This window comes from Pipra filicauda, unplaced genomic scaffold, assembly GCF_003945595.2.
Source record: "Pipra filicauda isolate LSUMZ 115617 unplaced genomic scaffold, ASM394559v2 scaffold6_size6359152_pilon, whole genome shotgun sequence".
Classification (NCBI taxonomy): Eukaryota; Metazoa; Chordata; class Aves; order Passeriformes; family Pipridae; genus Pipra; species Pipra filicauda.
The window spans coordinates 1568888-1593944 of record NW_024104865.1 but is presented as its reverse complement, the minus strand read 5'-3'; the positions used below and the strand labels follow the sequence as shown (position 1 = coordinate 1593944).

The window sequence follows — 25057 nt, the reverse complement described above, 5'->3', positions numbered from 1 at the left end:
GAATCAAAGAATATGCAATCTACCCTCACATATTCCATTTAAAAATCTCAAGTATGAGAAGAGAACAGTTTCAAGCATAGCAGAGTGTTACCAAAATAATTTTTCAGCAGCACTCAAGCTTTGTTGTTGGGTTTTTTTTCAGTGGGACAGAAACTCCCCGAAAGTTACCTAAAATACACACATTAAAACCACATCAAGTCCAGCCATCAGATACACACATATCAGAGATTGCAATACTGCATACTTCCCAAATAAGTATAGGAGAAAGGAAATTTATTTCTACAGTGCCAAAATTCATGGGTATGTTTTATTGTCTTATCACCCCACACACCCTCTTTATCCAGCATTAGTACTAAAAATTTCAGTACTTAAAAAGATGGTTCTCAATAAGGTAACCTCCTCCATTTCAGAAAGTACAACAAACTGAGAACTGGGCAAACTGGTCATCCAAGTGAAAGTAAAAGCCATGCAGCTGAAAGGAATTTTTGTCTAGCCTGCTTAAAGATATCCTTTGTTGCTAAACATTTTATTGTCACATTTAAATGTCAGCGTTTTAAGTCTCAGATGTGTGCAAGCCCTGCAAAACAGGAAACCAGAAACAGACTTGAGATGGAGATTCTCATAGCTAATGAAATGAAAAGTAAACCCTAGCAAACTGCTCTTCGTATCTCTCACATGCTTACCCAAAGACACAACCCCTCATCTTATAACCTTGCTCCCCATACCCATGAAATGTTTAATAGATCTGTTAGTAAGCCTGTGTAGTTTTGTAGTTTACCCATATACCAGGGCAAAGCCTGCAATGAGTTTCCAGCACTCTTTCGTTGCACATCACAGAACCAGTTTGCAGCATTTCAGGATCACACAGCTCTTTGCAATAATGCTTTAGCTTTATAAAGACACTACTCAATTTTCCTAAGGGGAAAACAGGAGCCTCCTTCTCCTGAAGCAAGCAGTATGCCTTTTTTGGACTTCCAAAAGGAGTGAGGGGCCCTTGGAGAGAAGCTGGCTTTAAAGCTTTCAGTATGATCACACATATGGCCACTGGCTCACCAGTGGCATGTGTGGCAGCAGATGGAGAAGTGAAGGTTTCATACCCTCCGAGTAATGCTCTGCAATTTTGACACTTCTCTGGAAAAGCAGAGATGTCAATCACCCTTCCAGGCTGGTGTTTTGGCACAGAAGGGGTTCTCCTCAGTCTGAGCACCAATACCAAAGGTTAACCTATACAGGCTATTTTGGAGGCAGTTTCTGTTTTAGCCTTCAAATATAATGAATTCACATGCAGCAGAGAAGGATCAATTACTGTTAAGTTTTCTTCACTGCAAATCAGCTGGCTTTTAGCTAATTAGAGAGCAACACATACCCAGTATGCATCCTTTCTTTTAAAGGGGGCAGTGGGGAAGGTGTTTTAATTAACATTAGAGCACCTTACTAGGTCTAACAAATAAAATGCCTTTTCAAATGGGCTCTAATACCCAAAGGAGATTCTGGCATATCCCCCAGTACAACTGTATTAGTGTGAGCTGCTCTAATATATCATCCTTGAAGACTTTTAGGAAGTTATATACAGAGAAGAGAAAACCCAAACAGCTTAAACAGATCAGAGACAATAAAACATTTTACTAATTTATATGTTTAACACCACACATACAGACTACAGCTCCCCTCAAAGCAGTCTCTAACAGCTACTGTTAGAATTCAATTCGCAAGTTTAGATATTGAAAGATCAGTAATTTTACATAGAACATAATTCTCAAGCCCACTTACAGAAGTTGGGTGGGGATTTGGGAAGGGTGTCATTTGGTTTTGGTTTGTTTGGACATTTTTGAAAGCCAACGTATCAACAGGATTTCTCTCTTAAAACTTATGCTCCCCTAGAAGTCCTGCAGAAAGAGATTCCAATACACTAACATAACTTCTATCTTCATTCCCAAACAAGCTGAAAACTTGGTTTTGATCAGAGATTCTTTCAATTCCCTCTCATTTTATTACAAAATCCCATTAAATCAATGCAGGGAAAAAAACCAGGAACAGCAGCAAACCACAGCAACATTTAATTATAAACTAGAAGGAAAATCAGTTGAGGAAAAATGTAAACAGCTTTAAAGTTTTCAAAATGGTTCTGGCCCTTTTAAAGCATAAGCTAAGGAAGCTACGGACAGAGACACAGAGTATTGAAGCTGGTTCACTGCTGAGCATGAGATTAAAATGGTGCACATTTCAGCTCTGTAAAGTTCAACCATCTACAAGGAAGTCATTCCTATGGCAAGTGTACACTGCAAGAATGACAACCATTCTAGTCTATAGCACAAATATGATGCAGTGTTTCATTTGCCACATAAAAGTGATTCCAGAAGCTAGTTTCCCTTTACCCTGCTCTACCAGCTACAAAAGCTGAGCTTTACCTTGCCCACAAGGTTACTGCGGCAGTGGTGATGACCAACCCATTCCACTCAACACTCACTTATACCAGGAAGCAAATTTACTGCTGGTGGGCTGGTTGCGAGGATAGCAGTTCCCCTCAGGGAATCACCAGAGCGACAAGAGACACATCGATCCTTTGCACTGCAGAGAAGGTTCTCAATGGACGCTCCACTTTCAGAGCCTGCCCACTGTTCAACACAGAGAGAGAGAGAAAGACAGAAGCTGGGGGAAAAGGGACAACTCAGGCAGTAGGAAGGAGGTAGGGGCTTTGTATCTCTAACTTCTGGTCCTGCAGCTCTTCAGTGTGAACTTCCTCAAAAAACTGTCTTGAATTACCACACACAGATATCATCAGTTTAAAATAAATGAGCAAACAATAGGCCAATTTTTCCCTGGTCCCTTATTAGCATCACCAGGCTTAGTCTGAAAATACACTTTGCAGATTGCATCACATAGCAAGCCACGCAACAGCACCAAGCTTCCTGTGAGAGAGCAGTAGCTGCCGCTACTCAGTAACAACACAGCCAGCATACAAATGGCAGGTGAAAACATTTTTTGCTACATACAGAAGCTCACTTCTTGACATTTACGGGAAGCATTTCTACTGGTTAAACTTAAAATCAATTTTTGCAGCTACTTAAACACAACTTCTATCAGAATCAAGGAAAATACGATCTGTATAAATACACAATAGCAAAGCCAGATGACTTCCACAGATGGACTTACAAAGACAGAGTGCTTCACTGATGTCATCTACCTGTCCCGAGCTAGTACATTTTGTGCTGAGGGTTAAATTGTTACATCTGAAGTAATTCCATTTGTACCCAGAATAGCTTCATGACAGAGATTAAGCATGTATGGATGGCACTTGCAAGGACATGACACTTGTGATGACAGCTAGATAAACATAATTATAGACTATTGTATTTTTAGCAAAATAAATCTACTGTAATCAATACCACAACATGAGCACCTTTGCTACGTGTGGGTTAATTTTTCCCCTCTTACTGTTTTCGGAAACGCTTTTATGTTTCCATTTACATACTCCTAAAGCAGAATTCAACCCATGCTGCCTCTCCTCCCTTCCTCCCAGCCTTTTAGGCAAGTGGGCTGTAGAACCAACCCTGCCAGTAAAAGATGCCTCTCTCCCAGCTAAGCCTGATCAGCTGGGATCAGCTGGTTATAGAAGCCGACAAGTGGCTCAGAGGGCAGGGGAGCTGCAGGGAGTCCCTGTGCCAAGCAGAGTGCACAACAGGACACAGTCTGGGAAACTCTGAAGCAAGGCTTTCAAGCTACTGACCTTTCATGCAGTTATTGGTAGATAATGAACTTCTCCAGGTGCATCTCAGAGAAGCAATAAGAGATGCAACTTCCAAAACGGCCAAAAAGAAAAAAAAAAAAAAAGAGAAGATAGCAGTGGCCTAACACAGACTCCCAGTATAGTCAAACCTTCCTGGCCTGACAGAGACCAGCAACTTACATCTGTCTGCTCAGGAAAGCAAAACAAGTAAGAGACCTACGTGGGTGGTATGGCAGTAGATGGCTGTGGTGTTAGCAAGTACACTGATAACAAGCAGAAGTGATGCAACAGGAACAGCCACAGATACCCAAACCTGCAGCTACGAGGTTGCACAGCTGAGGTTAAGACCATTGTAGGCTGCTCTTACTGAGAGTTGGAACAATTTTCCAAGCAGGAGTAAAGTAGCTGAAAACAACCATGATCATGGGACAGAACTAATTTCATCAAAACCACTACACTAGTGGCAGGACACACATTTAGTGGCTTCAGTAACCATTGCTCGCTGACTCCCCAGGCAGCTCATGAGTTCAAGCAGCCATTTCAGTCCACCTTCACATGCTGCACTAAATATAAACTGCTGATAACTGTGTGGAAACTGTTTCAGCAGAGACAGGGTGCACTGCACAACTCAACGATGTTGGATCCTCCTCAGACTACAGGTGGTCAATTTGCATGACAAGAAGAGAGAGAAGAAATTTCCCAACCACAAGTGTAGCAGAGACTTTGGTTCTGTCTCTGCTACACTTGTGGTTGGGAAATTTATGCCTCGAGATCATTACTGTCCCAGACTCATACTTCACTGAATCCTCTGTGTATTAAAAAAAAAAAAATCAAAACCTTTAAAGGGGGAGTATGAAGACACCTGGGTTTTGACAGTGACTTGTCTAAGAGGAGGTTATGGCTCCCTTATGATGTGCTACTCTGCCTTATAGTGATCTTCAATTTTAAAATCTAGTTAGATTAGGCTGCACATCGTTCAGGCACATTTCCTTCACCCAGTGACCCTTAAAGAAACATACCTTCCTACTTTCAGATGGTACTCTCTTCTCTAGTGGTACATAAAACACTCATTTAAATAACAGGACATGCCAATGTAAGAGGGCAGATGAAACTCCAAATTAGAAAAAAAAATTTTCTTCTCCAAGTTTGCTTACAGAATCACTTCCAGAAACAACATGAAAGTTACAAAAAGACAGAAATGTGATCTGTACAGTTGTCAGTGCCACAACTGGCCACCAGATTACAATACTAGAAAGTAGTATTCTCTCTGCATTGAAATGTACCCCCAAAAAATAGCACAGTGTGAAAAGAAAAAAAGGAGGCAGACTTGCAAGAGATTTATGGCAGACACCTTGAGGAGGAGGATGAAATCAACGATAAATTGCAGACCCGATCTTTAAGAACATTGGCATTTAATATGTAAATTCCCCCTCTGCTTAGGCGTTTTGCCTCCCTTTGATGTATACTGACAAGTTGGAACTAGAAATGAGAACTGGGAGAGTCCCTTTTCCCCATTATCTCAAATACTTTTCTAAGCAAGCCTCTAACTCTCAATTAAGTCTCTAACTATATCACTTTTGCTTCTGTTCAGAGGGGGGGAAAAAAGCCCAAACAAAAAACCCCGAAGTATAACAAATATTATTAAAGGAGAAAGTCAATGTTTTCCCAGCTCTGATGCAGGATGTAAGCGGCAAACTGGTGCCCGACAGCTATAATGCAGTGGAGAAGAGAAAGACAAGCTGAACAACAGAGGACAGTAAAGATAATCTGGATGAGTTCCAGATGTGTTGAGCTTAGTCCTATGACATGAAAAATTAAAGAGGTTAAAACCTCCTCTTAAGAACTTTTCTTCCCATTGTTCTGACCACGACTCTCCTGAATAAGCTGCATTGCTCCAGAAACCTTAAGAATTGCAGTGACAATAGATTCCTGCCAAGAGAAGCACCATTACATAATAGCGTTTACAGGAACACGCACAAAAAGCCACTAGGAAGCGCAGACAAGTGCAAAACCCTCTCTGCCCATCAGCTCAGTTTAGCTCTTGACCATTCCAAAGACTACTTCAGGATATTTTTAATTTATACATTTACTTCCTCTCACGTCCTTCCATCCAACAAAATCTGTATTACTGTAACTACTACACTGAGATCAAGTCCATTCCCCACAATAACGTAACCCCCTTGAGAATACGCCCACTGGAAACCGCTGTATTTGCATTAATCTATTTAAAAGAATACTACAAAGATGAAAAATTGTGTCACTATTTCCATTAGTATATTAGAAATAAGAACTATTTATTATGGTATTTTTTCATCCTTTACCCAATTTTAGGAATACTCGGAACAATTACTGCTTTTCAGTTCTGAGAAGCCTAGCATGCCTACTTTTGAGTTCCAGGTCCTCCACAGGGGATTTACCATAGCTTTGTTATACGTAGACGTACAGGCTCAGCCTAAGCACTGCACACGTGTAAAAGGCAGCTGCTTGGGAAGCGCTAACCTCTGGTCACTGCTAAAGCACTGTAAAGAAGAAACCAACGATGAAATCTTAACAAACTTTCTCACGTTAAATCGTCCGCGGCAGTGCGTCCACTAACACCTTAATCTCAGACACTTTCCCTGTGTCTCTCTATGCACCCATAAGCCCTATTAAAGAAAAAAGAGAAGACAGCCGTGAACGCTTATCTGCTGTTACTCTCGGGGTTTTTAAATCCTAGAGGTTCACTCCGCGCCAAGAGAATCCACACGTCTAAATGCACACCAAGATCGCTGACCTCACAGAAAGCCCAGCTCTGCCGTCACCACCGACCCGCCGCTGCCGTGACACGAGGGAGCCGCAGGTACCGCAGGTGACATTATGTAAGGGAGCGGGCCAGGGAAGGGCTCCCGCCGCAGCCCCGAGCGCCATGCGGGGCCGCCGCCGGGCCAGGCTCCCCTCGCTCCCCGCCCGGGGAAGCGCCGCCGACACCATCCGCCTCTGCCGGCGCCGACCCCGCCGCCCGACCCCCGCCCCGCGCACGCTCCCCGCTCCCCGGCGGCGGGCCCGGCTCCGCGCCCCGCCGCAGCCAGCCCGCTGCCCCCGCCCCGCGCCCCGGCGGCCCCTCGGCGGCGTAGCCCCCGGCACGGTGCTGCGCGCCCTCCCCCGCGGCGGCGGCGGCTGCTGCTCACCGGGCGGGTGACTCGGCGGGCGGGCTCGGCGGGGCGGCGGTGCCCGGCGGTGCCCTGGCGCTTAGTTCGGCGGCCGCGCGCCCCGGCCGCCCCGGCGTCTCGCCCGCCCAACGCCCCGGCCGCCGCCGCGCGCCAGGCCCCGCCCCGCGCGCCGCCGGACCGAGCGCTCTGGGCGGGGCGGCCCTTAAAGGGGCCGCGCGGAGCGGAGCGGCCGGCGGGGGGCGCTGCGGGCTGGCCTCGTGCCGCCCGCTGTGGGGGGCGGGCCCGGGGCGTAGGGGGCTGGCGCCGCTGCCGCTGCCGCTGCCGCTGCTGACTGACGAGCCGCAGCGGAGCAGAGGAAGCCCTGCCGCAACCAGCGACGGTCGCTGTCGGAGGCTGGCGGGAACGCTGCGAGCCCCCTCCCCTCCCCCTGGGGTGGTGCGGCCGCACGAACACGTGGCGCTCGCTGCCGGCCCGGCACTGGGGAACAGCGGCGGTGAGCCGAGCTGGAGTACCCTGTCCGGACATGTGCCGCTCTGTGCCGGAGCAGGAGCGGCTCCGCAGCAGCAGGGGAGGAGGGCGCTGCACAGCTCGGGCCGTTCCCTCTTTGCTGTCAGCCCTTCATCCCCGAGCGTGGGTGCAGTGCCCGGTGCGGTGTGCGGTGCCCGGTGCCTCTGCCGTGCCGTGGAGCGCACCGAAGCTCGGGCGGCGGAGAGGCTCGGCCATCGGCGCGCTGCCGCGGACACACCACAGCGGCACAGAAGCCACGCCAATGCTCCTGCAGCAGGCGCCCACCTGGCCCGTCCCTGGCCCTATCCCCCCAGCTCACCTGCTGGCAGACCCTCGTTTCCCCTCCCGGCTGGACCCCGCCGGTGGCAGGCCTGTGGGGAGCACAAGCCACAGCTGGCTCGGTCCTGCTGTGCACCACCAGCAGAGCCAGGTTGTTGGCTGGAAGGTCTAAGGCTGAGCTGTTGCAGGAGGTCGCACGTTCACAGGGGTTTAGTACACGGAGGTGTAGGGGGATGTTCTACACTTTCTTGCCGCCTCCTCTCCATCTATTTACAGCCTCTGCCAAGACGACATTTCTGTATCCAACAGCGCACTCAGGGAAACAAGAGGGATTCCTTTCTTAGCTTTCGTTTCTATTCCTTGGATTAACACTTATCTTCTATAGATCTGTGACATTATTCATATTTTGCAGCGGATAGGGAGCTGTTCTCCCTCTTATATGGGGAAGGAAGCATATGTAGCTCTACTGGAGAGGTGGAAGGAAGTTTACTTTTCCTACTTTTCTGCAATAGCACAGTGATCATTCATAGTAAAAGCCCATAATAGGTTATAGCTTACCAATGGCTTACCACCACTTCATCAGATATAGGAGGTGAATATGGTACACCACAAAACATTCCCTATAAATACTCCCCTCGTAAGCACTTCAAAACCAAAAAGCAGGAAAAAAACTACATCATCATCCGGAAAACGTGCCTGAAAGCAGGAAGGGAGCGGGAGCTAGAGCTGTACATAAACCTGCTGATTCACGCAGCTGCTCTTTTCATGAAATCTCAGACACAGGCCAGTATTTTCACTCTGTCCCTTCCACCTTTGCATTTTGCTGTGGTTTGGCCAGTTAGTGCAGTTGTCCTAGACCTGGAGGAAAAGTTCAGAAACCTTTGTACCTCTGAAAGAAAAGAGCTGTGAGGAGGCTGCCATGCTGCTCCCTCTGCTCATGTCATTAAATGAATACAGACAGGTGCAACTCCTCACAAATTCTCACTAAAACCCTGAGGGCTGGTTCATCACATTTTTAGGTCCAACCAGCTAATGTTTTTAAACATTTAGAGGTTTAATTTCTGTACTATGTTTTGTTTCCTTAATTCTCATTCATACAAAATTTTTTTATAACTATATTAAACCATAATTAAAAACACTATGCTCTTCTTTGAGGCCTCAGATACACTAATATGATGGGTTTTTTTAAATCATGGAATCACAGAAATCACATTTACAGACTATCTTTTATATCCAAAGTATCACACAGACCTTAACTAATGCCTTTTACACTGAATTTGCCATACTGCATCAGACTACCAGCCTGTCTAATCCAACATCTTGTTACCAGCAATAGCCAACCACCAATGCTTCAGAGGAAGTAAATGCCACTAACTGCCTGCAAAACAGTTACAACTCTCTTCCAGCCCAGTGCTTGTGACCTACTGATTCCATTCTTGTCAGGCTCCAGGTTCTGGACAGGGAGGTGATACATTTTGCCTTTATTACACATGTCAATAAAGGAAGATCAGGAGCTGCCACCATCAGAGCGCCTCTCCCCAAGGCACAAAGCATAATGTCTCAACCAAGGTAGTTTGGCACAATTTTCCTGATGTTCACTTTTGGGTTGCTTGAATAGAAATTAAAATAAATAATTAATTGAAACATTTCACTTTGGGTAGTAGAAATTTTAAAGCATGAAAGCTGCCAGAATTCACTGGAAGGTCAAAGCATGCTTATTTTGTGTGGCCCCATCTAATTAAACAATTAATTTCTCATCTGATGGTTATGGATGTTACTTTTACTCCACAGAAGAAGTATTACTATCACATAATCTTAGCCCATCAATACACTTCTTCCTGGTGGAGACACTGATGGGATTTGGTCAGACTCACTGGCACAGGGCTGGGGGAAAGGGCAGCTCATATATGGGGGCACTGAGACACCCCACAAGACATCTTACCCTTGTTCCTTTGGCAAACCTGGCAGTGGAGGCTGGGCTAGAGAACATGTTTTACAGCAATATAAAGCATTTCTCATAGTTTTGCAAATACACAGTGTTCTGCACGCCTTGATAGCCTCCACAGGGAGAGTTGCTGACTTCCAGATCCAGACGTGCCACTGGATTATTCAGATAAAAGAAACATATTTTTAATCCCAGACATGAAATTCTTATCGCGTCCTTCAAACTGCTGGAAGCACTTCGCATCCTGTGAAAACAAATGGTACCTTTCACCTTCCTGCACACGCTTGCCCATCCCTTCCATCCCATGACGAACTTTGCAGGTTATCGATGTCTGTTCAGGACACATCTCACATGACCCCAGTTTCAAGGTAATTTCACTCCTGAGAAAAGCCACAGATAAAATATGATTCCTGATGGTAGTGCTCAGCTGGAAAAGGTCTCATGACAGTCCAAGCACTATCACAGGAAAAAAAACATAGCCTAAGATATAATGTTACCTCAGGCTGTCACACAACCCATCCTTGGCCATGAGCCCTGGTAATGTTACCATCCTGTGTGACCTCCTCCTCCCCAGCACTATGTGCTCTTGCACACAAGGAGGGAGTGCTGTACCTGCCTCATGCCATTTGCTCCCTCCTCCACATTGCTGCCCAGCCAGCAAACCAAAAGACTGAGGCAGTTTCACTCCAAGGACAAGCTGCTACACAGACCCTTCAGCTCCCAGCTCAGTCATCAAAGACTTTTTGGCTTCAGAGGACTCTCTCACAAACTTTTTCTTCTCAGAGAGTGAGTTCTTACTGTTAAAATGCAGGAGAGCTACTCACATTTGGCTGCTTCCATCAGTTCCCCCTCCCACCCGACCCCACTCCTCTCCTGGCCCTGGAAAGCTGGTAGCTTCACACCAGAGGTGGGAATCACACCAGAGCAGGTAGAATCACACCAGAGATGCCTTTTGTTCCTCGGAGCTGGCAGCATGCCAGGCGTGATTCTAGCAAACAGCATCTCCCACTTGGGCATATGTGACAGCCACACACACTATTGCTCCTTTGCCTTTTTGCTGATAACACCTCTGTGACCTATTCATTGACAACTTGTTAGAAATGGGGTTTGTGCAGGAGTAAATCAATTTTTAAGTGCTTCCAAAATTCCCACAGCCCATTAGCCTCCTGTTGAGTTTATCTCTCTATTTTGCTTTTTTTCCCATTTCCTTCCAGACACATCTCCTGTTCTGCTAGCCCTTGGTTACACTTTCAGGTTCATACACTGGAACCCATGCACATTTTTCATGTTTAGCAGGGCATTACTCATTTATTAATATTCAGAGTAGATGTAAATAAAGCAGCTCATCTCCAAAAGACTACTGAAGCAACATGGGAAAAACAACAACAAAAGAGAAATCCTGGCACACCATCCACCCTCCTACCTTACTGGAGCACTCAAGTTTATAGCCTGCTGATGAAGGACAAGTAAGGCTAAGCCAGGCTATGAGTATCATCCTTGCCATGACATTTCCCTTCTCAGAGTACTACAAATATTCACTGCACTAGTAGATTTTTTCTTTCTGTGACTTGAAATGCAACATGCAGTTGTGGAGCAGCTGCCAGGGCTCTCATGCCATCATGGGAGCCAAAAGACTCAGCTCACAACCTGGAGTTTATGGGGATTTGGGGCTTGAAGCTGTACAACATTTGTTCTGTACATATAGGCCTGTAGCAGAGAAGCTAAAAAAAATCATCTCCTGGAAACTACCCAGAGCTTTTCTCTCACAGGGAAACAAATGAGGCCTTAATTAATTTTCTTTCAAATACAGCAAATTGACTTCTGCTCCAGTTGTGCTAGATTCAAGCCACACAGCACAATGGTATTAATTCCACTTCACTTAAGGGCTAAATATTCAGAGCAAGGAAAAGGGAGTTTTCTGTACGTCTTGCTCATGTTGAAGTCAACAACCAAACCACGCTGTTTTTCACAGGAGTGGTTTCTTCAGTATCTGCATTTCTGAGGTTGACTGTGACATGCCCCTGGGTTAGCACAACAAAATGCAGGATATGTGAAAGGCACCAGCTAAGCAAGTTGCCTGGTCCTTTGCATATTTTTAAAGGTCTGCCACATCCTGCCTCAAATTTCATTTTACAGGCTCAAAGATAGAAGCACTGTTAGTGTCCTGTCCTAAGACTACCTTACTGGTTCGCTGATCATCCTAACTAGCCCTGCTGTCTCAGTCTAATCTTTCTTAACACCAGAGTCTTGCCTGCAGGATTTCCCAACACTGGAATAACACATAGTGTTCTAGACAGGGTCTCCTCAGTACCTTGCAAACCAGTGGTGTACTCCCTCACCTCTACCAGAGATACTTTGCCCAATAAACCAGAAGATCACATTTGCCTTCTTAGCATTTGCTTCATTTGGGTAGCTCAGAGCTGCCCTACAATCAGCATTTACCCCATGTCCAAGAGAATTGCACCCAATCCTAGCAGAAGGATTTGCCTGGGCACGCTGATGCTGTGCAGCAGACATCCTGCATGGGTATCTCACCATGGCGTTCTTCAGTGCCATGGACCTGTACTAGCACCATCTCGTGAATCTCATCCCTAAGCTGTGCTAAAAACCATGAGAGTTGGAAAGAAAAAAATGTACAATAAAACCCAAATCACTGAATCCAGTGAAACTGTTAGTTCAAGCAGAGAAACTGCAGGATCTGACCTATATATACATATATAGGAAATAGCAATTCTGCAAAACTTACGGGAAACTATCCATCCTGTCCCCTTTAATATGTTCAGTGATACAGTAGCTGCATCATGGCCTATGTGCTATAGTAAAGAGGTACAGCGGACCTCTTTACAGAGGAAGGACAAGATCTCTTTCACCATAAAATCCTGTGATTAATTTAAATTACTTTCCAACCATCCTCATGCTGCCAAGTTTATCTAATATATTTAATATACTGCTTCATTATCACATTGGCTATGCACTGCCTGAGGGGTGCTATTATTTCTCTTCACAGATGGAAGAGGGAGGCACAGATCCCATAGATATCCACTCATATAATTTATTTAGTAACAAAGTGACAGAGCAAAGAACTGAAACTGTCCCTGTCTAACACCCATTGTACTCAACCCTTCTTTCTCTCCAATGACAACTTCATGTTCCAGGATTTCCCAAAAAGTAGCTTGATTTACTCGCAGCTTCTCCTCTGTCAATTCTGAAAATTAAATTAAGAAAGTCAGGCATCTCTTGATTTATTCTTCAAAATTAAAGTATCTGTAGAAGTCTTTCTATTACACAGTAGGTTTTTGTTACAGGGCATTTGTTAACTTCTTGGATTCCCATCTGTTCTTTCCACATGATTTTGTTTGGCTACATAGAGTGACTCTGTACACCTCAAGAAAGCAGCAAAACTTCATTTTCTTTCCTTTATATAAAACTCAGCCCTCTTCAAGTTGCAAAGCTGCATATTAAAACTACTGTCTGCTGACTTTCATATTTTCTGAGGCAACATCTGGCATAAAAACTGATTGCAAATATGATCAGAGTTAGCAAGATTTTCTTCCAGCAGTCTTCCAGCTGGCTTTATTCCCAGATATCAGCCCAATGGAAAAGAAAAATCTATTTGGCAGTGTCTCCAGTTGCAGCTTCTCATTGTTCAGGTAGAACAGTTTCCAGTCCTGGGGAGGTTTTGTGGATGTGGAATTCAGATGATGGGGTCTGAACTGCACTGGAACGGATATGGCCTCTGGGGTTCTGGACAGATGTTCTCTGATGCCTAAATAATTCAGAATCCCAGCTCATGCTGCAGAGGAATAATAGAGTTTATCCCCTCCAAAGTCTGGTATAATTTGAGGAATATAAATGTAATCATATCATTATAAAGTAGCTTCAGCTTCAGACATTCACCCGTAATTAAGTAGAATTATTCATAAGGGGCTGTGGCTGCAGTTAAGGCAGAGTCGGTAGCTCAGGTTGTTGTCAAACTGTTCAAACAGCAGGGGCAACTCAGCCCTGGGCAACGCCTCGCTGGACTTAATGTGGGTGAGTGATGTGACTCTGTCCATGTATGTTCAGTCTGCCTCCAAGAGTGGGATATTTGTCTTTCAGTTCTCCCGAATTCAGGAAGTAGGCAGGTTTAACACCTCTCTGCCTTTCTCCTCAGGCCATGATAGACACCAATGCAGGCTGAGTGCAAAGCCTCCATATAGCTCTTTTACACTCCATAAGCATGGGTGGGTGTATGGATAACAAAACAAGGGGCCAACTCTGATTCCTGACCCCTCTCTCATGCTCCCTGCTGCGTGTCACTCTCAGATGAGAGCAGAAGCAAACAGCAAATCTCTTCCTCCTGTCTGCCAGCTCCTTGGCACAGCATCACCAGGCAAAACCAAGTACAATCTAGGAATGGAAAAGTAGCTCATATTTAGACTGGAACATTAAATACTATATCCTAGAATATTACATTCTGATGTGGCTTCCGGCAGGGGAAGGAGGAGTGATGTGAGATTTTTGCAGTTCTAAAAATACATAACTGATAAAATCCAAGCAGTGGTGAAGGTAGAAATCATACAAAAAGAGAAAGAATCTTACTATTCAGCTAATAAACACCTCAGATTAGTTAAAACTAAAATAATTTAAAATCTCCAGTCTTAATCTGACAATGTGTTCTGTTTGATTACACTTTGCATTTTACTTCCCCTGAAGAGCATCACCAGCAATGTCATATTCCCCACTGTTCTTCAATAGCTTCATGTTGTGATTTCCAGGTTGTGCTAGAATAAATAGCGCAGCTTGGAAACTGAAGCAGCATGCAAGACTGATCATTTGCTCAAAACCAACAGTTTCCAAGTAAATGAATGGAATGTAATTGCATTTCAGCTTCAGCTTGAAAATGTAACCAGCGTTAGGTTACAACTCCTGTTGAGTTTACATTCAATGGCACTTGCTTATTACAGACTATTCTGGGTCACTGCACTATTTGTATATGGACAGTAGTTCATGTACATGTAGTTTGTGGTCCTACATGGATCACTCCAGTGGTGTACTCTGACCTCTCATACCAAAGACATCCTCGTACTAATGTCGGGTATCCATTTACCTCATCTTAAGTTTGCTCTATGCCCATGGGGCCAAATCTATCACTATGTGCAAGGGCTCTGTAACTCCCTCACGACCCATGAGCTCTCTATAAAAAGCCAAGCCTGACCAGAAGAACTGAGTGCATGAGGCTCAACAGCCACATCTGGGATTTGGTTTGGGCAAAAATACGCCAGTATTCTAATTTCTCCAGAAATAACCACTGGCAACAGAATATCCCTAGAAGCAAATTAAATCTTCTCTCACATCTATACTTGTTTCCATGGAAATATGCAGTGACAAGGTTTTTCCCCTCATGTTCTTTGCCAGCCTACCATATTTTTTTTTTTCAAACAGCCCTGGTAACTGAATAGGTTCTCCCAAATACAAGAGAGCTGTTCAGTCTGACCCCAAGACAGCATCCATGCAGCAACACTGCTTCCAGTCCTTAATACACAGAGAGACAACTCTTTGCAAATCCTTTCAACCAGGGACCAACAAAACCTTTTCATTACTGAGGACTAACTGGTTTTGATGAGACAGTAAACACCATACACTATGGTGTTACCCAGCAAGATGAACACAAATAACAACTCACTGTCAGCACACTGGCCTTAGACTCCAGCTTTATATTAGAGTGAAGGATATAGTATTTGCAGTGCAAGTCTGTTCCCAGTGACTGCCAAACATTTGGCTTCTGGCAGTAGCCCTCTGCACTGCCCCTCACCATATGTCACCATCCCCAGCTACCTCCTCACATCCCCTCTCTTCTCTGCTTCCCTGCTCTGTGCATCTGCCCCAGCCAGAAGCTCTATTTCCCTAGAGACTCACGTGAAGTGGCTGAGGCCCAGCCACAGATGACACATTAAGCAGAGCCTCTGGGCTGTGAGCGGTGGGGACAGTGCCTCGGCTTTGGGCAGTAACTTTGAAGTTGCTCAGGGTGCTGTTCCTTCACTGCACAGGAGCAGCCTGGAAGGAGGCTGAAGAACAGCACCTATGACCCAGGGGAGGAGGGAGGCCTTGCCTGCATCTCCCCAGCAGGCAGTCTGTGGCAGCAGGAGAGCAAATGCCCATCCTGCCACCAATGGAGGAAGGGAAAGCCAGGCAGTGCTAGGAGTGCAGGCAGAGAAGAAGCACAGAGTGACAAAGATCAAAGCCAAAGATGTATAAAAGGAGGCAACAGTGAAATCTCACAGAGGAGAACTTTGGCTTTTATCAGGTTGTTACACTGACCTTGTGGCATGCTGGGTTTTGGACCTTGGCTATCAGGCAAGCTCAGTGTGTAAAGTCTCATGGAACTTTATGTTCAGCATTATCACTTAGCAGGCTGCAAAGTCACTCAAGTGGATGGGCTGCAGGACTGTAAGCAAAGGATTACGGCATGTGACAAGTGGCTGTTCAGAGGGAAGGGACCAAGGGTAGAATGGCAATGGGAATCAGTAAGACATTAGATTGAGTGCCTCAATAAAATCTTAAACTAGTGCTTAAACCATCCAGCTGGCAGAAGAAGGTTGTGCTGGAGAGGCTCTGGTGTGTGCTGGGAGAGGTGCAGGAGCTGTATCTGCGCAGGGAAGGGACATGTTTGGGCAGATGTTTGGTGCCTGAACCCCAGCAACAGCTAGGAAGAGAAGGACACTATGCCTAGGAGACACCAGCAAAAGCTGTGTCAAAGAGCTCCTTACTCTCCTCTCCTCAAGGCACTTTCCCCCTATTCTCAGGGCTCGGGAAGGTGCAGGAATATTCTGGTGCAAAACCAGGAAGAATCTAAACAGAGAGAGTAGGCTGTGAGCTTGAGCAGCTAGGTCGGGATCCTCCCAACAATGGTATAAACATAGCCTGAGACAGAGAGTAGAAATTGCAAATTGGATGAAGACAGGATTCAACCTGGAAAACAAAAGCTATTTAGCAAGGAATAATAATTCACTAACTAAAGTTCCTCTTGGCAGAGGGGAGAAGAGTTCTGGAAAGTCAAACTGTGTTGATCTAACCTTAGGAGAGCTAGAAAATCAGAGAAGGGGACACAAAGAGATTAGTCAGAGAAGAGAAAGGCAACACACAGGCACTAGGACTGTGCGCATAGCTACTATGCCAAGGCAGCACAGAGGTAAGTGCTGGGCAGAAGCCCACTGCTCTGTTCAGGGCTGTGGCTACCATGAGAGCCTGACACACTGGGAGGAGATAAGAAAGGTGATAGCTCCTTGTGCAACTACAAGGCATTGATTTGTGATGACAGTATGAGTTCCTTGTCTCTGAGGGGATATGGAAACAGTTTACAAACATTTGTAGGCATATGCCCAAGCAGGAGGGAGTGCAAATTACTTACTAGAGAAGATAAAACAAAGAGTGGGAAAACCAAAGCAGAAAGTGACTTACAAGATTTTACCAATGAGCTGCAATAGGTTGTGAAATAGCTCTCACAAGAAGAGCAGGAAGGAATCCAGGTATGGGCAGCTTTAAATCTGGATGGGAAGAAAGTAATTAATACATAAGCAATGAAAGATATACAGAAGAATTTGTTGAAGTGATAAAAATATTTCCACCTGCACAATCTGTAGTCCCAATTTTCCACTATCCTGCATTTCTTGCTATCATTAGCAGTGATGCAAAGCAGGAAAATGTTTATTAAAGCAGGAACGTAATGTTATAGCACTGCTCCACCTGAGCACATAGATTTCTAGACATACCTAGCCAACAGAGAATTAGGTTTTACAATTGTGTCTGGGAAAATGACTCAGCAGCAGTGATCCTCTTCAACTCATCCAGTTATATCCTCCTGCCCCATCCCAAATCTCCTTTACTCTTCATGAGGTACGGATATGATTCCATGTTTGGACAGTGTGTGTTAATGTCTCCTAAAGTCACATCCAGCTGCTTTTAAAAAACTCCCCATTAATCCCTTTTTAATTGCCTGTGGGAGACCACCTCCTTATGAGGCTCCCAAAGATTGACAAGGAAACCTGAGGAGATCAAAGCCCAAATACAGTCCCAATGAAGGTTGAAATAGCCACCTGCCAAAAATTTGGAGAAGCCCACACCTTACCTGGCATATATGCTTACCAGCTTAATATTTTCCATAAGGAGGGAGCACAGCCATGGCTACAGTGCTACAGCAAGTATGAATGGTTAGCCCCAGCAGAGAGCTGTTCCCTGGACTGAGGATGTTTCACATAACTAATTACCAAGCTTTATAACCATCCCCTGCAGACTATCATGATGATGAATGAATGACATCAGACTAGTCCATATGGTTTATTGGTGGAATTTGCCCATATGCTGTAGATGCATCATTACTCTGTGTACTCATCAGCATGTGGATAAACACAGTTCAAAGTCTTTGCTCATACAATATGAAATCACAACCAACCTGCAGCTCCTCAGCTTTATCCCAAGAACTCTTCAGGCCTTTTTGGTGTCCTGTTCCTCTGTCCTGGGCCATCCTGCAAGTCCTTTGGTGAATGCCATGTTCTTCCTTATTAAAGTAAAGCATAGTAAGCTGCACCTGTAGAAGTTAAACAAGAAATTGTTGAAAAACTTTGAATTCATAACACAGTGGCTAATAGTGTGTTGACTACTCTCATCCTCTGCCTGACAAAATCAGAGTTGCTCCACTATGTGGCACAGATGCTCTGCAGCTCCACAAGCAGCAATGATCCTCTTTCTGCTGACTGCTATTTCCAGAGCAGAGCATTTCTCAACTCCACTGAGGCTGTTGAGCCCAGGAACCCTGCAGAAACAGGGGATATTTCAAAGTAACTGCAAGCACCATGTTCAGAGTAGGTACCCAAAAAGGTGTACTGTATTGCCTGACACATCCCTGCGTCAAGCAATACCTTGCATTAGCACTAAAGGGAATAGGGTTTCATGGATGGAAACTGCTTTGAGCTGAAATCTGAGAGCTGTACCATTCCTTTCCAGCTCTGAATTCCCTAGGCAGCCCAAGGCAGGCACCTTCATCTCCCTGTGGCTCAGTTTGCCATCTGTAAAACTGGGTTAGCATCCCCTCCTCCTTCTTACATCACTTTTATCCTTACCAATATTAACGGTAAATAGAGACGGGCTTGTTTGTGTGCGGGCCCAGCGCAAAACGGAGGGCACGACCGTGAAAGTGCCGCTCCTATGGGGAAGGTCTGCAGGGAAAGATAAGCGCTCGGAGGGGCAGGTGCAGAGCAGGATGCAAGGATGCAGGGATGCGCACGCGGGGAGGGGGGACGCCTGCAGGGAATGACACATGCGAGGCGGGCCGGGCGCTCGCCCGCCGCCCGAGCCAGCCCCACGCCGCGCCCGCCGCAGCGCTGCCCCCGGTCCGGCCCGGCACCGCCGCGGGGCTGCGGGGCGGGCTCCCCCCGCGCCCGCCTCCGCCCGCCCCCCGCGCGGGGCCGCAGCGGGCAGCGCGGGGCGCCGCAGCCTGCGGGCGGCCGTGCCCGCTGCCGCCGCCGCCCCGCAGGTGGGGGCGCCGCGCGGGGCCCGGGGTGCCATGGAGGAGCCGCCGCCGCCGCCGCCGCCGCCGCCGCCCGCCTGATCCCCGAGGCCGCCGGCACCGAGACAAAGCGCGGGGCTGCGGCCGCGCCCGCCCGGTGAGTGCCGCGGGGGGCCCGGGAGGGAGGGGGGCTCCGTCTTGTGCCGCGGGCACCAGGCCGGGGGGAGGTCCCGGTCCCGCAGCCAGCCCTGCCTGACACCCCCGAACATCCCCTTCCTCATTCACGCCCAGACACTCCCGTCTGCCGCTTCGCCAAGCCCAGCGCACCGCAAGCATCCTCGTTCACAGCCCGGCCACCCTCAGCCCAGACTGCCCTCCCGACCCAGCCATACGCCGTGCACCCCCAGCACCCCTGCTCGTCGCCGAACGAGCCCGCGCCCACTGCCCAAACCTGCCGCAGGGGCTCTGAACGCCTCCCACGTCACCCCAAACACCCCCGTCACCCCAAACGCCCCCACGCACACCACTGTGCACAGCCCGCGCATCCTAAAGACTCCCCCATCACGCCCCCCTTCCCGAGCAGGCGCTCCCACCACCCCGCAGACCGCCCAAACGCAGCTCCCGCCCCGGACACTCCCCGCCACCGGACACTGCCCCGCAGCGCCCAACACCTCCCGCAACCTGCCCCCTCCCTGCACAGACACAGCCCTGCTCAGCCACTGGCGGTGCAGACCTCGCCGCCCCCTTCCAGCCGCTCCTCGCCCCTGCACGGGGACACAAAGGGGTCCGTGCGCCCGCCGCCCGCCCGCTCACCCGCCGCCGCTCTCTGCCCCGCAGGCTAAGCCATGGTGGAGCCGCCGGCCGAGCCTCCCCCGCAGCCCTGCCCGGCGCCCGGGGGGGCGGCGGGGGGAGAGCCAGCCCGTCCCGGAGAGCAGTCGCCGCTGCTGCACCTGGATCTGTACAACTTCGACTGCGCGGCGGCGGAGGGCAGCCGGTACGTGCTGACCAGCCCGCGGTCGCTGGAGGCCTGCGCCCGCTGCGCCGTGCGGCCCGTGGAGCTGCTGCCGCGGGCGCTGGGGGACCTGCTGCGGGAGGCGCCCGGGCGCTCCATGCGGGTGGCTGCCGGCCTCTACGAGGCCTACGAACGGGAGCGCCGCCGCAAGCTGCAGCAGTGCCGGGAGGAGCGGGAGAGGATTATCCGGGAGGAGAAGAGGCGGATCCTCGCGCCCCTCGGAAGCCTGCCGCCCTCGCCCGCCGCCCGCGTCGCCTCCCGCGCTGCCGCCGCCGCTGCTGCTGCCGGCGGGCCCCGGACCCATGGCGGGGGGAAGGCCAGGGCGTCGAGGGGTGCCAAGGGCAAGAGCCACTCCCTGGACTCGCTGCAGAAGCGCCGTGAGGGCAGCTGGGGCAAGACCTCTTCGGAGTCGGGGGCCTCGTCCTCCTACAGCGGGGAGAGCTTGCGGGAACGGGGGGGCAAGGTGGGCGGCCGGGGCCGGGGGGCAGCCACTGCCAACGGGTCCTTTCTGGGGCGCAGCTTCAGCCTGGGTGACCTCAGCCACTCACCACAGACTGCCCAGAGGGTCGAGAGGATCGTCAGGGAGGTGAAGAGGAAGAAGGGCCTCTCGGAGGTGCCTGAGAGGGACAAGAAGATTGCGGCACTGATGATTGCCAAGCACCAGGAGGCCAACATCCTGCGGGAGCAGCGGCAGGCAGCCCATCTTCAGTGGGACAGCCAGCGGCGCCTGGCTGAGCAGCGTAAGGAGCAGGAGGAGAAGGAGAAGCAGAGGGCCCTCCTGCAGGGTCAGCGGATGTGGGAGAGCCAGGTGGAGAAGCGTCGTGGGAGGCTGTACCAGGAGCAGGAGGAAGCTGCCCTGCTGAAGCAGAGGCAGCACCTCATGTGTGAGGAGAGGTGGCGGGAGCAAGCAGAGAAGCAGGAGCGGCTGCGGAGGGAGAGGCTGGAGAGGGCCATCCAGGAGGACAAGCAGAAGAAGCTCCATCAAGAGCTCAACCTGAAGGCAAAGGAGGAGGTCAAGAAGGAACACCAGGAGCGAGAGGAGCAGCTCCTGCAAGAGAAGCTGTCCACGGCTGCACAGAAGAGGCTGAAGAAGGAGGTGCAGCTGCAGAAGGAGAAGAGACTGTTCAACCAAGCGGAGAAGCTGAAGCACGAGGCCTTGCTCAAGGAATTGGCCAAGCAAGAGGCAGAAGAGAAGGAAATGCTGAAGGCCTCCCTGAAGATGAGTTTGACGAAGGCTCAGGAGAACTATGAGCAGCTAGTGGAGAAGAGAAACCAGGAGCTGAGGGAGAAGGCCAGGCGTGAGGACATGCAAATCCAGAGAGCTAAACTGGCAGCAGAGAAGAAGGAAAGAGAGCAGAAGGAGCACTTGGAGGCACTGGCTAGAGAGACAGAGAGAAAGCTCCAGCATGCTGCCCAGGTGGCTGAAGAGGCCGTTCAAGAAAAAGCTCGCAAGGTAGTCTTGAGTCGTCTGGAGAAGGAAAAAGTGCAGAAGATGAACAAACAAAAGGTGGAACAGTATGAAGACTTACGACGCAGAGAAATTCTCCTCTCTATAGAGAGGAAGCTGGAGAGAAGCGAGCAGATCTTCAAGGAGAAGAAGACTGTCTTAGAAAATGCCAGATCCGTCGCTCGGGCATCCTTCCACGTGCGGGAAAAAGTACGGGAGGAAACAAACATGCGCACCTTTGACAAGATGGCCTTTGAAGCAGAACTGCATGCTCACCTTAACAAGAAATGAAAGATCTTGTCATGGATGAGTGGGAGTACACCACCGGTTGTCCATCCTAATGCATCAGAAAGCTCCTCCACATGAACATTTGAAAAACAACAACAATCAACATCCACCCTAATTTCTTATTCTGGGGGAGCAGGGTACCGCACAAAATTGTGGCAGCTATTTCACATACTGTTTTAAATACAGTTTTTGTTCTGGGTGTGTTTTAAGGACTGACCTCAGTCATCTTTCCAGAGGAGAAGCAAGTTTTTGTGTCCTCCACCCCACAAGCACACACAATTTTTCAGAAAGGGCTGCAGAAGAAGTCTGCTTAAAGCCTGTGAGTACTGATGGGTTGTTTACACCGGAGATGACTACAGCTGCATTCTTTTCAGTTTGCAATGCAGACAACAGAGGCAATTAACTATTAGAGCCTACTAAGTAAGAACCAAAACCGTCTGAGCTGATTCTGCCTTGAGTGACAGGCAGTTTGGTTTAAGTTATGGGACTGCATTTTCAAAGCTGCTGCACTTCCATGCTGAAGATGAGGAAAGCTGGAGTACAGAATTCCATATGCCCCAGGTTCCCCTTGCCTGCTGCTCGTACCAAGTTAGAGAAAGCACAGATCAAGGCCATGTAAGTAGACATTATGATCAGAGCTGGGCAGAAGCTGTTAGTGCTCACACACAGAGTTTCATTTTTGCTGTTTGTAATTGTTGCCCCTCCCAAGTATCCCCACCTCTCCTTCTCCGTTTCAAGTTTCTCTTGCAAACATCTGTAGAATTTCTTCTTTTCTTTTGGAAGAAGGGGAGAAGGAGAGAAAATTGTGGGTGAGTCACAAACTGATGGGCACCCACATAGCACACTTGTTCATTGTGATATAAAAATGAGTGAACCTGTGAAATCTGGACTTAGGGGGAAATATGGGGATCAATTGTAAATGGAAATCTGTGATTGCATAGATTGCATAGAGAAATCACCCTTGGGAATTCTTAAAATTCTTAAAATTCAAGGAGACTCTCAGTTGGGCCAGTTGGGCCCGCCTTGAGCAAGATGTTGGACCAAATGTCCTTCAGAGTTCCTTTCCAGCTTAATTGTTCTATGAGCTGCATACGAGACATTCACCCAGCTCTTATCATCGTCTACTGAGCAGAGGAGCATTTCTCTGTCCACTGGTGCTAACAGTTGATTTCTCATACAGGGCACAAGAAAGACTAGATGCAGAAAATGAGGTACATTACAGATTCTTTTAGATGAGGATCATGTCTTTTTTATAACTCTTAACTCAATACTATGTAGAGGAACTGAGTCCTGCCATTAAATGCACTGGAAATGTGAAAAGCCTACCTATACCCCCTGCACAGTGTTCAAGTAAGACAGTGTTCTGCTGCAGGTTTCCACATTTACTCTCTGTTGGGTTGGAGTTACAAGCACAAATTCAAAGCAGGCACTTTCTGCTGTTTTTTTTCTGGCTGCTGACAGCATCAGCTCTCTGTTCCACCATCCATGACGCCATGCTGGGTTGCTCTGGTGATGGCAGCCAGACCTGGAGCATGGAGGAGAAGCAGCAAGAACAGACAGGATCTTGTTTCCTTGTGGATGTCTCTTACATACCACACAGTAGAAGAGAAAACAAGGAGAAGGTTGACATGTGGAAGAGACACGCAGTCCCGCACGCATAGATTGCTTACCAGAATTTCCCAGAAGATGACAGCAGGTCAAAACCCTCTTAGAAGACTTTAAGGAAGGTGTTAAATGAACAGCAACAACAACAATAGACCAAGCACACCCTGGTGCCCTGCAAGGCTGGAGACATTATACAAACAGTGTTGAAAATGGAGCAAGCAGGGATTTTTTTATTTTAAGGGAACTTGCTCTTCTTTGAATCATGGTACAATTGGAGGTGTTAAGAGCAGGCAGCACGAAAGTAGGAATTAGGGCTCCTGAGCGATGTTTGCTATGTCAGCCATTGGCTCACTGTGTAACACCAGGCAAGTCCTCAGGGGCTGGGCTTGCCCCTATTAATATAAATGGAAGCAGAGTTGGGCTCTTGGGGTTGCTGGGACTTACAGGAAATAGTAACACTTGGCTTGGCAAAGCCCTTCAAAGACTTTGGATGAATGATGCTAACAAAGCACAAAGATTTATTTATTTATTTATTTATTTATTTGAGTGGTTACTAAAGTAAAACATCCCTTGGTGAAAAGCACTAATTAACACCAAAATCTGGTAGCTGTGGAAAGGATAGCTGCATTACTGTTCCCAGCAAGCAGTCTGTCCCCTGACCCTCCTCCTCAAAGCAGCAGTTTGAACAGTGAAACAAATTCTTCTGTAACACTGGACAAGATCCTTCAACAAAAACAGTCTTCTCCACATGTTGTCCACAGTGCAGTGATCTGTGTGTGCCCTTGTAGCTGCAAAGACCTAGAAAAGAGTTGGCCAGTGGCCCAAATCTAGCCAGCACTAAATTTCCCTTGCTCCCTGGCAGCACTAGAGTTGGGATAAAACCTGCAGTGACTCCAGCACAGCCCGTGTTTCATCTGGTTAGAAGCCTGCCAGCACAGATGTCAGAGCCCTTGCTTTCCTGTGTCATTACACTGTGGTTGAAATTCACTGCTTGTTCCATTTAGAAGGAAAATAGGGAAAGCTGGGAAACAGTGGAAAGAAGGCAAAATGTGGTGGGCAAATGAGCAGACAGCCTCTAATTGGAACAGCTTTTTTTCCGTAAAGGTCTGCTGCAATCTACCTGAAGACTTTGTCCAAATCTCCCTCTGACAGGGCATTTCCAGTGCAGACTGAGAACATTCTGTATCCTAGGAGACATGTCTTGGCCACTGACTGTAATTACACCTAGGGTCCATCTCCTGCTGCTGACTGAGTTTGACACCTTGGGGCTACAGCCGAACTAATCAAAACAAACCTACATGATGGTAATTGGATTGGCAAACTACTGTTCCTATACTGTGCAGTGTCCAGTTTGAGTTTTGAATGTGCAGTCTAAGAAAAAAATATTTTTTTTCAAAAGACATTAATCTGTGTACGGATATTTTTTATTTGTCTACTGGTTTCAGTCCAAAGTCCGTGAAATTCGCTGGAGTTCATGAGTTTAAAATTGCAGCATGGAAAATTTAAGTCAGCAAGTTGGGTGGAGGCATGAGAGGTGTTTCTTGGGTCTGCTTATGCTTCCATTTATTTGAGGAGTTTTACTGCTGGATTTCTGTAGGAACATAAATTAAATCC

The 25057-nt window shown here is 47.8% G+C and overlaps 2 protein-coding genes across 4 annotated transcripts in view; one reads left to right on the top strand and one right to left on the bottom strand.

Annotated features, from left to right (window-relative positions):
• The window catches only part of SUSD6 (sushi domain containing 6), a 100346-nt gene extending 80128 nt beyond the window's left edge, over positions 1 to 20218 (bottom strand). The window contains exons 1-2 of one of the 3 annotated variants that reach the window (XM_027716936.2): positions 19905 to 20218; positions 18039 to 18173 (exon numbers count right to left, since the gene is read on the bottom strand). The gene's annotated coding sequence lies outside the window, so the exon portion shown is untranslated. Of the gene's footprint in view, positions 1 to 6291; positions 6398 to 6894; positions 6970 to 18038; positions 18174 to 19904 lie in introns of those variants that run through there. The other 2 variants (XM_027716935.2, XM_027716934.2) reach the window with 2 other exon arrangements.
• CCDC177 (coiled-coil domain containing 177) lies at positions 19149 to 24849 on the top strand. The gene is made up of 2 exons (XM_039388980.1): positions 19149 to 19248; positions 19929 to 24849. Exon 2 carries the CDS (start codon positions 19937 to 19939, stop codon positions 21839 to 21841), a length of 1905 nt encoding a protein of 634 aa, XP_039244914.1. The 5' UTR covers positions 19149 to 19248; positions 19929 to 19936; the 3' UTR covers positions 21842 to 24849.
• The last annotated feature ends 208 nt before the right edge of the window (positions 24850 to 25057 follow it).